Source organism: Panthera pardus, unplaced genomic scaffold, assembly GCF_024362965.1.
Source record: "Panthera pardus isolate Hobbes unplaced genomic scaffold, ASM2436296v1 HiC_scaffold_25, whole genome shotgun sequence".
NCBI lineage: Eukaryota > Metazoa > Chordata > Mammalia > Carnivora > Felidae > Panthera > Panthera pardus.
In genome coordinates, this window is record NW_026526821.1 from 4571278 (window position 1) to 4583482 (window position 12205).

General features: G+C 54.9%; 1 protein-coding gene across 2 annotated transcripts in view; it reads right to left on the reverse strand.

The window, feature by feature from the left end:
- The window catches only part of LOC109253466 (neuroendocrine secretory protein 55), a 61551-nt gene extending 51557 nt beyond the window's left edge, over nucleotides 1-9994 (reverse strand). Inside the window, exon 1 of one of the 2 annotated variants that reach the window (XM_019426414.2) lies at nucleotides 8764-9994. In XM_019426414.2, the coding sequence (XP_019281959.1) occupies nucleotides 8806-9555 (750 nt within the window). In that variant the 5' untranslated portion in view covers nucleotides 9556-9994 and the 3' untranslated portion in view covers nucleotides 8764-8805. The remainder of the gene's footprint in view (nucleotides 1-8763) is intronic. The other variant, XM_053890098.1, reaches the window with a different exon arrangement.
- Between the last annotated feature and the right edge of the window lie 2211 nt (nucleotides 9995-12205).

Here is a 12205-nt window from a genome sequence, read left to right on the forward strand (position 1 = left end):
ACGGGGAAGCGGGGAGGATCTTGGGGAGGGGTGGCATGGTGGCGGAGCCAATCTGGGTTTGGACTCGGCAGAGGTGAAGGAAGGATGGGAGTCGCAGTGGGGTTTTTCACGGCCTGTTAATTAAGAGCGTGGGCCTGAAGTGTCGAAGGAAGCGCGAGACCTCAAGTTCACAGTGACAACCATCCTTCTAGGATATGGAATCAGGGGCTCAGATACCACCCTCAAGGGGAGGAATATATCTGGTGACAGAATCTGGAGTAGCGCACTAGAGGAGAAGAAAAGCTGCCTCGGGAGAGAGCAGTGGGCTAGGAAGGACTGGCGGGGGGGGGGGGGGGGTACACGGGAGGGGAGGATCTAAGAAGAGCCATGTACCTAGTCAGGACTGTGGCTTCTTAGCCTCTGTGCTGTAGACATCGGGGCCAGACCATTCTCTGCCGTGGACTGTCCTGGGCACTGTAGGGTGTTAGCAGCATCCCTGGCCTCTACCCACTAGATGCCAGTAGCAGCCCCTTAGTTGTAGCAGCCAAAAATCTGTTAGATTTTGCCAGATGTCCTCTGGGAGGCAAAATATCGCCCCCGGATGAAACCACTGCTGTAGGCTGAGAAAGGACCCTCAGATTGGAGTAGGAATCATTGTAATTGAAAGGTAAATTAGGACCAGGGAGAAAACATTACGCTGTTTACCTGCGATGCTCCCTATTGTCTACTCTAATTTTTTTCTTCCGTAGGGACTGGCCACCAGAATCTGAAACCTCAAATCACTCACGTGAGGGGGTTCAAAGCTGAAAGCATCACAGATCAGCAGTGGGACTTGAGACGCCTCAGAAGTGCGTCCAGATGTTTGAGGAGCTGGCCGACGCGAACGGCAGCTGGCGGGCCTGGCCACGGGGACCTGAGGACCCCGCTAGGGTAAGAGCTGGGGGCGATTAGCTGCTGGGTTGACTGGGGGCGGCGGGGGGCGGGGGGAGGTGCTGTCTGGTGAGCATACTCTAGACTGGTGAGCTTTCTGGCTCAAGACAGAAATGGGGCCTGGCCCTGGATGCAGATTGGCCAGTGACAGGTGGTAGTGGGTAGCCTAGGCCACAGTGCCAATTCTGGATGGATTTCTATCAGAGAAAGGGGTCTGTATCTCGTAGGAATAAGCAGGAACAAGGAAGGAAGGTCAGTGAATGAGTTCACACCGATGACGAAGAGGAAGGCAAGATAGGCTAGTCACAGGGTGCCCCAGAGAAGGGGGTGCTGGGGTCAAGGGCAAAAACTGTGTGCCAGGGTCTGGGCCCTGTCCCCACAGGGAGCGAGCGGGAGCAAAGGCGTGCAGTGAGACGGGTGTATCCATCAGAGAAGGAAAGGGCGGGCTGTCAAGTCCAGGTGAAGGTCTGTGGGAAACTGCGTATCCTTAAAAAGATCCTTAAAACTGCTACTTAAAAAGAATATAGATTGTCTACACTCCACGAGTCAAGAGAGGAAACACTGCTTATGTTTCAGTTAACCCGCATTTCTGAGGAAAGTCCGCCCGTTCACCAAAAGGCCCAGGTCCCTCAGGTAGGCTCGGCTCTTTGTAAGCGAGTAACCCCCTGCGGAAAGAAGGTACTTCTTCACTCTTGGCTCTCTGAACAGCACCGTCGCCATCTGTAGGGACATGGCCCCCTGCCTCGGTGACCCCGTGTGGCGCCCTGGGCTTCCCAAACTCCCATCTTCCTGCTATATTGACACCTGCACCAGCACACGTTACACTCCGCAGATGGCCGTTAGTACGCTTACATTTGGGGATTCTTAGTCGTTGCCAAAAGCACAAGGCGCATCCAAAGTTTAAGTAGCTGCCTGTCAACTTTCTCATTTCATCCCCGTATCCAAGAAAGAGAAAGCAAAGCAGGCAGAGAAGGAGGTGGTCGAGAGGGAAAGGAGCAGAAACCAGGCAAAATGATCCTTTTTTTTTTTGGCAGTGGTATTTCCTCCTAGCCTAGCGTTTGGGGTGGGGGCCGTCTGCAGAAGAGCACTCTCTGCAGACCACTCCCGTCATTGCTGTCTGTCCCTGGATTTCTTTGGAACGCAGAAAAGGAGAATCTTTTCACCAGCTGGGAGGAAAAAGCAAAAGCCAAAAGGAGAGAGAACCCGGGCAAGAGGATTCCGGCAACTGTTCTGTTTTTCTACCTCCCGGTGACCATTGTTTTCTGAGTGCGAGAAGACTTTGAAGCTGTTCGGTTAATCACCGTTCAGTTAAGACCTGCCGTGCTCATCTTTCTCCATTCTAGCATCTCCTCTGCCAGCCTCGGCCGGTGGAGGCAGCAGCCTCCTGTCTGCAGAAGGGTCTGCGTGACCAGGCTGTTTCAGGCAAACGCCAGCCGGAGAGAAAACGCCTCAGATGGAGGTCAGGGGCAGGTGCACGGCTGAGATTACAGATGGGCCGAACCAGACTTAGGGAGACACTCGATCTGCTCAGATTAACAAACCCCGTGCTGCAGCCCCAGGGGCGGAGGGTCTCCTCCCGGGAATTCAGACCCCTTCATTCAGCTCGCTAGCTAAACTCAGCAGCCCTCGACCTGGAAGGGTTACCCATTTCTGCTGCGGCCAGGCACATGGCCGTCCTCTGACGGCCTGTGCTAGCGCGGTGGGCCCGCACATTCTCGACAGTCGCTGGAACTGGGCTGTGGGTTCCTTCTCCAGGCTAGCTGATGATGCAGCAGAGAATGTGGAGGGGAGAAAAGATGAACAGTGCCCCGGGAAGGGGACTAAGAAAGGGGTAAAAGTGGGGACTAGAAGGGCAAGAGGGAATCCCAGAAGATAAATCTGGCTTTAGCGGGAGCTCTGTTTAAAATTCCGGGAAATCGTGGCGGAACTTCCAGGCACTCTGGGAGCATCTGGGCACCGTAACCTGCATTTAAGGGGAGTGGTGGGTCTCATGTTAGCGCAGAGCCTCAATTTCCCAGGGTGCGTTCTCCTCTTGAACTCTAATGGAGACAGCAATGTAAGCCAGAGTATTCAGCAACCGGCTCTCGCCTGGGGGAGGAGAAACTTGTCTTCAGCTGGCCGCCGTCCTTGGCCAGTGTGAGAGTCAGGGCCTCTCCCTGAACTGAGATCCAAGATTTAGGATTTGAGCTATAAAACCACATTTCCTAGGTTGTAAATCTTTCATTTTGGTTGAAGCCACTGAGGCACGTGTACAAAAACTCCCCTGTACCTATGGAATGGAGACCGTAGAGACCCTCCAGGGAGAGGTGACCTTAAGGGTACCTAAGCTGCGAGCCCCAGGGTGGCCCTCCACCGCTGTGCCTGGCTATTAAAAATGCTGTTCCCGACGCTGCCTCTGCTGCCACCAGATTTTTGAAGACGGCCACGGAGTTGCCCCTGAATCTCTTTGTCCCTGAATCTACCCTTATTTGTGCGTGCTAGTCTTTATAGCTCTAACACGGACGGGCTTTGTGACTCCTGTCTCCAAATCTTCTCTTCTGTTCCTTCCCTACTGGTCGTGTCTCCCACTACCTTCCAGTTTTCTCCGTGATCCCCCAACACCTTCCTTTCCCTTTGTTGTTCACAGACCTTCCCGCACGTTAACAGGCACCACTGCCATCTGTGCACGCTGACCCCCCCCCCCCCCCCCCCCCCCGTTACTTTGCAGCCTGCCTACCCTAAAATAAGCTCATAGAATAAAAATAGGCTGTGTCCACGTGCAAAGCCAGGAAAGCGGCCTCCCCAGTTCTACCTTGCAATGGGGAGTCTGCTGGCAGGCGGGGGCTGTGGCGCCAGCTCCTCTTGGATCTTGGATGCCCTGCCTTTCCTGGCTGAGCGTTGTCAACAGGTGACAGGGGCCCCGCACTACAGACTCTTGGCCTTGGGAGAACTAAGTCACTAGGCTGTTTATTCTGGCTTCTCTGCTATGTGAACCGACTGGGCACCGGCACCAGGATAGGTACCAGGGGCTGGGGGGGGGGGGGGGGGGGGGGAGGGGGAGATGTGAGATTTTTTTTTAAAAAGGGAAAACCAAACATTAGTAAGATTTATCTTATATGTAGCCTTGTAATGTGCAGCCAAAAAAAAAAAAAAAAAAACCCACCAAAACTGGGATGTTCAACCATTACTATTTTTTTTTTCTTTTTAACTCCATTTACTCCGCTAGCCCGTGCATTTGCCATGGAGGAAAATTGGTTTAGGGGGAAGTGCAAAAAAAAAAAAAAAAAAAAAAAATCTTAGCCATTACAAGGTCCTGCAGTATAGAAACAGATATACAGTAAATTTCTATAACTATGGTATTAAAATTTCATGGGAGAGAAGCAATTAAGGAAAAAAAAAGTCTGAAAAAGCTCTTGGGAGGGAAGGATAATAAAAACAAACACAGGAGCTAAGGAAATGGGTTTATCCTAACTAGCTGCAGCCTCGGAGCTGCGTTGGCAGGTCTGGCCTAATCAGGACACTTACGAGTGACTGAATGATACATTCAAGCACTCGTGGTCACTTGACACGAGTCATTGCTGTCCGACCGCTCTCTCCCAGAGCAGGTAGCATCACCTCCAGGCTGCAGTAACGCTGGCTTCAGGCCCCCTGCTCCCCCCACTCGGAAAAGCTTGTTTTCACACACGAAGATCGAAGATCGGGGAGAGCAGGTGAGGGGACCAAGCAGGCACAAGACAAACACTTAAAGATCTGCTCGGAAGGATGGCCATTTTTCCCCCTCAGGCTAGTAACACGACCCAGTGGGATTCTGTATTCCCTAACTTGCCTCCTTGAACCGTTTTTTTGCCACCCATTCAAAAACAGATCGGATAAAATCAAAATGAGAACAACGCAAAACAGATTCCTTCACAACCGGTGCTTTTTATTTGGTCACCCTTGAATTTTTTTTTTTTTTTTTTTTTGGCTCCGTTAGCGTTAAAGTCACGGACGGAGTGAGACTGGGCAAGCCTGGGCTTCATCGGCCCGCACGCATTTGGAGCTGAAGGGGATACTGTGAACATCTCATTCAGTTCCTTCCATTGTCCGTGTGAGGAAACTGAGGCAGTGAGGTGCTGGGGCTGGCCCAGGCCTAGAGGTCCTTGGGGCTTACAGGTCCTGCTGTCCACTCGTGGGGCAGCAAGATTCAGGAAATGGTCATGAATGTCAAAACCCCGAAGGGAGGGCGAGGTGTCCCATCCCTCATTCTGGAACAGGGGGATTAAAGATATAATGGGAGAGCCTGATCCCTGTTGCTGGGCAATTTCTAAGAGCAGGGCAGCCCTTGAGCCGGCGTCTCACCTCTGGAAGCTTAATTTGAGTTTAGTAATTGGTTTTTTGTTGTTGTTGTTACAGATACATGCTTTCCCCTACACCATGGTTTCTGCTCAGTTTCCTCTCAATAGCTTCCGTCTGCAGGAAGAGCGGTGATAACACAGGTAAATTGAGTAAACTCCATTCAGATTATTTAAAAAAAAAAAAAAAAAAAGACCTCATTCTTACCCACATGGAAGTTTCAGCTTCCTCATGAACTCTTCCATCCCAGCTGCTAAAAGTGAGGGCTAAAGAGTGAAATGGCTGTAAGCAGTTCCAGGGGGCGAAAACCAGCTTCGAGTGCGTTAAAGAAACATCCTCTTAAAACAATTCCAAACTTTACACTTCCCGGTTCTTGAGTTCCGATAAACATAAATGAAAAGTTTTGTTTGCCAAACTTTCGAGGTCAACCTGGGCCAGATGGCTGGACAGCACACAGCATGTGACCACTGCTCTAATTTTCCAACTCAGAAAGTTGAGTTTTAAGAGGACCTCTGTCCAAGAAAAAGCAAATTTCTATTAAGTAAATGATCCACGGAGCAAAGGAAAATCCTAATGCCAGAGCAGACCATCACATTTAAGTAGCTTTATTCTCCTCCTCCCCTCCTTCCCCTCCCCCCCCTCCTGAGAAATAACCACAACAGGCTAGTAATTCACTTATGGGCTCAACCTGCAGGGTTTTTTTTTTTTTTTGAGCGTATTTCCTCACCAGACACACCCCACCTAAACTGAAGGAGCCAAGTGAGCCCATTCAAATGCTAACCCCAGTTCTACTGGGTGAGACAAAGGGCCAATTTGGAGCCTAGTGAGTCGGGAATGCTTGGGAGAACTTGCCAGAAATGCCTCTGGGGAAAAGAAAAAGGTAGTGGAGCCCCAGTGTCTCAGGTAGTTAGAGGGTTTGAAGTGTCTGTAGGGCAAAATCTCTTCCTTGGGGGGGTGGGGGGGGCACTTCCTCGGGGGCGGGGGTGGGTGGGTGGGTCTGGCATATTTCTCAGCGGTTCTGGATCATCTCTGATGGCTGTTCCGCCCTGACACAGGGCTGGAGGGGTGGGGGTGGGGGTGGGGGAGGTTGGGTGGGGCGGAGGGTGGGGGAAGGGAGCTGAGTGGGGGAGGGGCGTGTGGGTGGGTCACAGGCTTTCACAACGGAGGCACTTTATGAAAGAGCGCAGACTATCTGTGTGTTCCTAGACGGGGGACTTCCACCCCCAATAATGAGCTTGATGTGTATTGCTGACAGTCAGGAAAGCAAGTGTCTCAACATCCAGGCTTTTGTTCAAACACAGACCAAGACCGAGGTGAACGTTGTGGGCTGGGGCGCTGAGGACTTCCTAAAAACCTCGTGTATTCTCCCTGCGACACGGCAACATGCTAATTCCTCCAATGAAAACCCTAGCTCTGCAGGCCGAGCGGACCCCCCCCCCCCCGCCCCCCGCCCCCACCACCCGGTCTGGGAAGACAGCTCCCGCACGGAAAAAGCACACCAAAACCAGCCAGGCAAACCCTGGCTTCTTGTGCAGATTCACCAAAGACGTCGCACTTGGTGAACGCAGGCTGCTAAGACGTTACCACAGGAAAAAAATAACACGTAATGCCACAGAAAGGAGCCATATGCCCGCTGGTGACCTGAAGTAGAAATTTCAACTTCGGAGAGCTCCATCTCACTTAGGCAATTTCACACCGGTAAGCCAAAGGCAGCGCGCGCCTGGCCCTGCTGCGCCACCTCGGCAGCCTCCGACTTCTGACCCCTCCCCGCGGCCCAGGGAAGCCCCCTGCTACCAAACGGCCCTCCGGGTCCATACTAATGAAGACACACAGGCATCCAGCAGCCATTTGCGCGCCGCAGCCAGCATAACTAAGTTCTGGGGCGCCGCGACGCCTTTCCCGGAGAAGAGACCTGGAAGGAGGACCATGAAAAGTGTGTTCCTTCCGGCCTCATCCTTCCCCTAGGAGTTTAAGAACCCGACTGATCCTTTCCTTTCGAGCCTAAAAACGGTTCACCCCCCCCTTCCCCCAAATCATTCTCCGCAGACTAGCCCAAACCCGCGCAAAGCGAGACGCACGCGCGCACCAAGAAAACATCAATTTCCATGCCGGGTGAGGTTCTGTAAAATACATTTCATTTGTCAGTCTTTTCCTCCAGGATTGGCAGGTAAGACACACTTTACGCACCGAAGATGACACACTTTACGCACCGAAGATGCGTGACCGGATTGCAGCCGTTTTTGTGCTCGGACACCAGGGCGGTTTCACCTCCAGGTTACGGATTCCAAACTTAGCTCCACCCGAGCCGAAAATGGCCGGTGCGCCGCCTCCCCTCCCCGAGGCTGCCGAAGCCGCCGGCCCCTGCCCCCTCTTGACCGATCCCCCAAGGACTTGCGTCGGATCGGATCCAACACCTTTCCCCGGCGCGGTAGTGCCGTGCTCTTTGGGGACGCATTGTAGGGTACCCCGATGAAAGACGCGATCCCCTCTCCAGCCCCGTTCCTTGTGCCGCTTTACCTTTCCGCTCGGCACCGCCTCGCGGGCCTCTTAGCCCCTCTCTTCTATCCCCAGGTCCGTGCGCAAACAGCCCCAGACCTCTCCAGCCAGGCTGCACCCGGCCCCGCCGCCAGATCAGCTGCGCCAAAAGGTTAGCGATGCCCCGACGTGACCAAGCCCGCGCCACTGACCCTGGTAGCCGGTAGGGGCACCCCCTAAGACTCCCGTACCTTCTCTGCCAGCCCTCCAAGTACGCGTGATTCGTGGGGAACCGCGGGCGGTCCCGAGGAGGTCGGCTCTGGAGCGCGCGGGCAGGTGCGCACGCTCTTTGCAGCGGACTCCCGCCCCGTGAGCGCCCGGAGAGGGGTGGTGGCGGCCAGGACTAGCGCACAGCCGCGGGGAGCACTGGCGCCGAGGTCCCGCGACTCCAAATTGGCAGCGCTGGGACCTGGGCTCCAGGCTCGGAGTGTCTTAAAGCGCCGCGCGCGACTTTTCCCCGGAGCCGGCAGTCTCCGGAGTTCTCGCCCAATCCCGGTGTGATTACTTTTCGCACATTGCAACAGTGTCGCTACGGCGCGGCCGCTCTGGCACGGTGAAAGTTGGCGCGCGCACCTCCGAACCACGTTTCGGGCGCCTGCCAAGGCCAACCGGTTCGAGGCCAGTGTTTAAGAGGGGGGAAAGAGCGCATGAAACAAGTGACTTACCCGTGCCTTTTCGGTGTGCAGCTGGAAACCTGGGGCGCGCCGGGGATTCTGGGCGCGCGTCCTGGACACCAGCTCGGAGACCTCAGGCTGTCTCCAGCCCGGCGCCAGGAGCGCACCGTCGTGCAACAAGCCTTTGGCCACCTGGGCGCCCCCGGCGCCGTCCCGGCGCCCAGGGGAGCCTTTCCCAGCCTGCCGGCGGCACCCCCACCCACCTCCCGGGCTGGCTAGCTGAGCCTGCTGTCTTCCCGCCTTCCTCCTAACCTGCCTCTCCTTCTCCCTCCTCTCCTCCCGCGGGCTCCCACACCGACCCCAGGCTTCCCCAGTTTAGCGGTGGGCAACTAACCTGAGTCAAAGAAAACAAGGAGAATCTGGACGGCGTCCTCCATTAGTGACGCCGGATGGGGATGGGTCCCCTTTTGGAAGGGGACTCCGGGGATGGGTCGCGGCGGGTGGGCTTCTTTGGCTTGCAGCGGCGCTGCTGCTTCTTCTTCTCCTCCTTTGGCTCCTCGGTCTCCTCGGGGTCCCTCGGATCCTTGTCCTCGGGCTCGGGCTCGGGCTCCTCCCCCTGCCTGGGGTTCTGGGGCTCCTGAGTGCTGGGCTGCGCGCGACTCGGGGAGGCGTCGGGGCTCCGCAATCTCAGAGCGTGCAGACGCTCGGTGAGAGATTGGCCGAAGGTGGTGTGCTTGGGCACCACGGGGCCGCGCTCGTCCTCGGGCTCGGTCTCGGGCTCAGTGGCGGGGGCGGTCTCAGGCTCGGTCTCGAAGTCGGTCTCGGATTCGATTTCAGACTCGGTCTCCGTCTCGCTCTCGGATTCGTAGTCAAACTCTTCCTCGTACTCTAGGCACTCGGGGAGGGACAGCTCGAGGTCTGCCTCCTCGTGCTCCTGGTCAGATTCGGGGGGCTCGGGGAACGCCTGGGCGGCGGAGCGGTGGTGGGCGTTAAGGAAGCTCCGGCGCTGCTGGGCGGCCGCGCGCTGCTGGGCGCGGGCGTTGGAGGTGGCAAGGGCGCGGAGGAGCGCGATGGAGCAGGAGAGCCAGAGGAGCGCGGTGGCTGCCCGGCGGCCGATAGGTGGGCACAGATCGTTGTAGTTGTGGCGAGCTCGGCGCCACTGCTGAGCCCGGGACCTACGATCCATTCTCTTAGGCGCACACCGGGAAGCCCACCCGCCCTCTGGCTCTGCAGAGAGCGGCTCCGATGCGCATCGGCTGCTGCAGCCGAAAAGGGTGCACCCCACGAGGTGAGAAGCTGGGTCCGGAGGTCCCAGCCCCACCTCGGTGTGAGGGGGAAAAAGGGAAGCACCTACCTTCCTGACCACTCAACTTTCTAAAGCTCCGCGCCTCCGCTCGCCTCTCTGAGCAAGAAGAAGGGATGGGAAAAGGGGGAAGAGAGAGTCTGTCTCCTCCCAGGCTCCTCTCTCTAAGTCTCAGACTCTGCGGTCTAAGACCCGGGAGAGGTGCCTCCGCTGGTCCTCTCGCCTGGGAGAGGAATGAGGAGACTGAGGCGGGGAGGGACGCGGCGGAGAGGTTCTGCAAAGTTGCGCGCCCGGACTTCAGCCGGGCATGTGCAGTAAGGAGGCGGGGGCGCCTCCCCGCGAGCTGCGCTGTGGCGCTGAGCCCGTGGCGCAGACCCTAGTGGGCCGGCAGGTGGCAGGAGGGAACCTTGTTTGGAAGGATTGGGGCGAAGCGAGGGGCGGGGGCCCTGGCGGGTGCCAAGGAACAAAACGAGTGAGCGAGCTAGCCACAGGTTAGGGTGGGTATGGGTTCTCCGAGGGGGTCCATACCCCTCCTCGGCTCCAGCATCCTCGGTAAAATAAAGCTGAAAACCAGACCGCTAAGTTGCAGATACTCGGCGGAATGAAATGAGGGTCTATGCGTGGGTATTAATGATCCAGCCACAGGCGATTTCCAAGGGCTTAATAGTTTGAGGATGGTAACCTCAGGCAGTCATTAATCAGGAAACCACCTTTGGCGGATCTGTTCCAGAGACTGTAATTAAGAGCGTTTGGGAAAAATACTCGCCCCCCCCCCCCCCCCCAGTCTCAACTGGTTAATTACCTCATGGACAAACAAGCATCTTTCCAAGGAAGGGCCCCACAGGCGGGGTGATGGGTTGCAAGTCCACAAACCCATCAGTGGACCGCCATGAGCTCTGGCTGAGATCGGGCGCAGACTTTAATTAGCTGGAACCACTAGTTAAGAGAAGTCGTTCCGAGCTGATACTCAGCGGGTCTAGTCAGTTCTCTGCCCCTGTGGGGCGCTGCAGGCTGGTCAGCTATCAAGCAGATCTCATGGGGTACCCCTTAAAGCTCTTTCGTTTCATACAGAGATAGGTTTTCAACAAAGCTAATTCATTCGGCAAATATTTATTGACTGCCTAGCATGCGCCCGGCTCTGCTCCAGGTGCTGGAGTTAAAAAAAAAGAAAGAAAGAAAGAAAGAAAAACGAAAACTTACATTAATTAAGGAAAGGCTAGTTAGGACTAATCTGCTGGTAATCAGAACGTTAGACGACTCAGAATCCCTCCTTGCCCACCAATGCTTGATCCAGCTCGGGTTCTGCAGGAGAAAACTATCGGGTAATCAGAGTCTTGGGGCTAGGTGGTGGCTACCCACCCTAGACCCTGTTGAACCCCGAAGGCTAAAAGGTTGGAGGAAATGAATACATCTCTTTCTCAGCCCTGCGAAACCAAATGCGTCCTCCTGAAGGGGGATCCCTGGAGTTATTATATCTCTGCTCAGGAAAGGATGGTCCTCCGGAAGCTTTTGAGTTCCCTCTGTGATCCGACCGCTTCTTCTGGGTTGTGGACGATGCCTTCCCTGGTGAGGTGTGGACCACAGTGGTGTAATTCAGAGCCAAATCGTCTTCCTAGAGGCCCTGGATGTGTCAACAAAGTTGCTCTGCCTGGGACAGGTGGGGTTTTGCTGGTTTGTTTTGCTTTTGTCTTTGACTCAATATGGGGGGGCTTTGGAGAGGCATGACCTCTCATTAATTCTGGTTTCCTTTTCGAGCTTGTCTACCAGGCTTTCCCTCCTGGTGCTCCCTTCTTGGTGTCTAAAGAGTCCTGCCTCTCTCTACAGCGGTTAGGCGGCCTGGTGGAACTCATCCTCATATATCGCCAGCACCATGCCCGCATACAGCTGTCAAATCCAGAGTATAGACCTTAGCAAGATTCTAGCCACCGCTTTTGCCATGTTGAGGTTTTTTTGTTTGTTTCTGCATCTTGGCTGGGGACATTCTAGAATGTTCCTGACCTGGCTTCTTGGCTGTGTCTCCCTTGCATCTTGTGTTCTTCGAGTTAGTTTGTGGCATTCAAGTACTGATTGGTCTAATCAAGTGGCATTGATTTGGCAAACCCCATACAAGGACACATGTCTGTAGTCTAGCTGTGCCCCACTCTCACACTGTGCAGAGAAACTGAAAGCGTTTTACTGTCACAAGCGCCTGGCTCCCACCATCATGTGGAAATTAGTGTGGGACGCCGGACGGGCTGTTTGGAGCCGCCCAGCTCAAATCCTTCTCGCTCAGCCCCCGGTGAGGAGGGACGGCTCTAAAGGTTTTACTCACGTTGACCCACCTGCTTTATTCGTTTCAATTAGCGCAGCCTCCCTGACGGTGTAAGGAACATAAAGACATCGTTCAAGTGGTTTTTCAAGGCACACTGGGAAAAAAAAAAAAATCAGGAATATATGGGTGCTGGTGAATGCCCTTTCAATGGAGACGAATGCCAGCTGTCAGCAACGAGGTGGATTATGATTCTTTAGGGTTCATAAGAAAGTACTCCGTTTT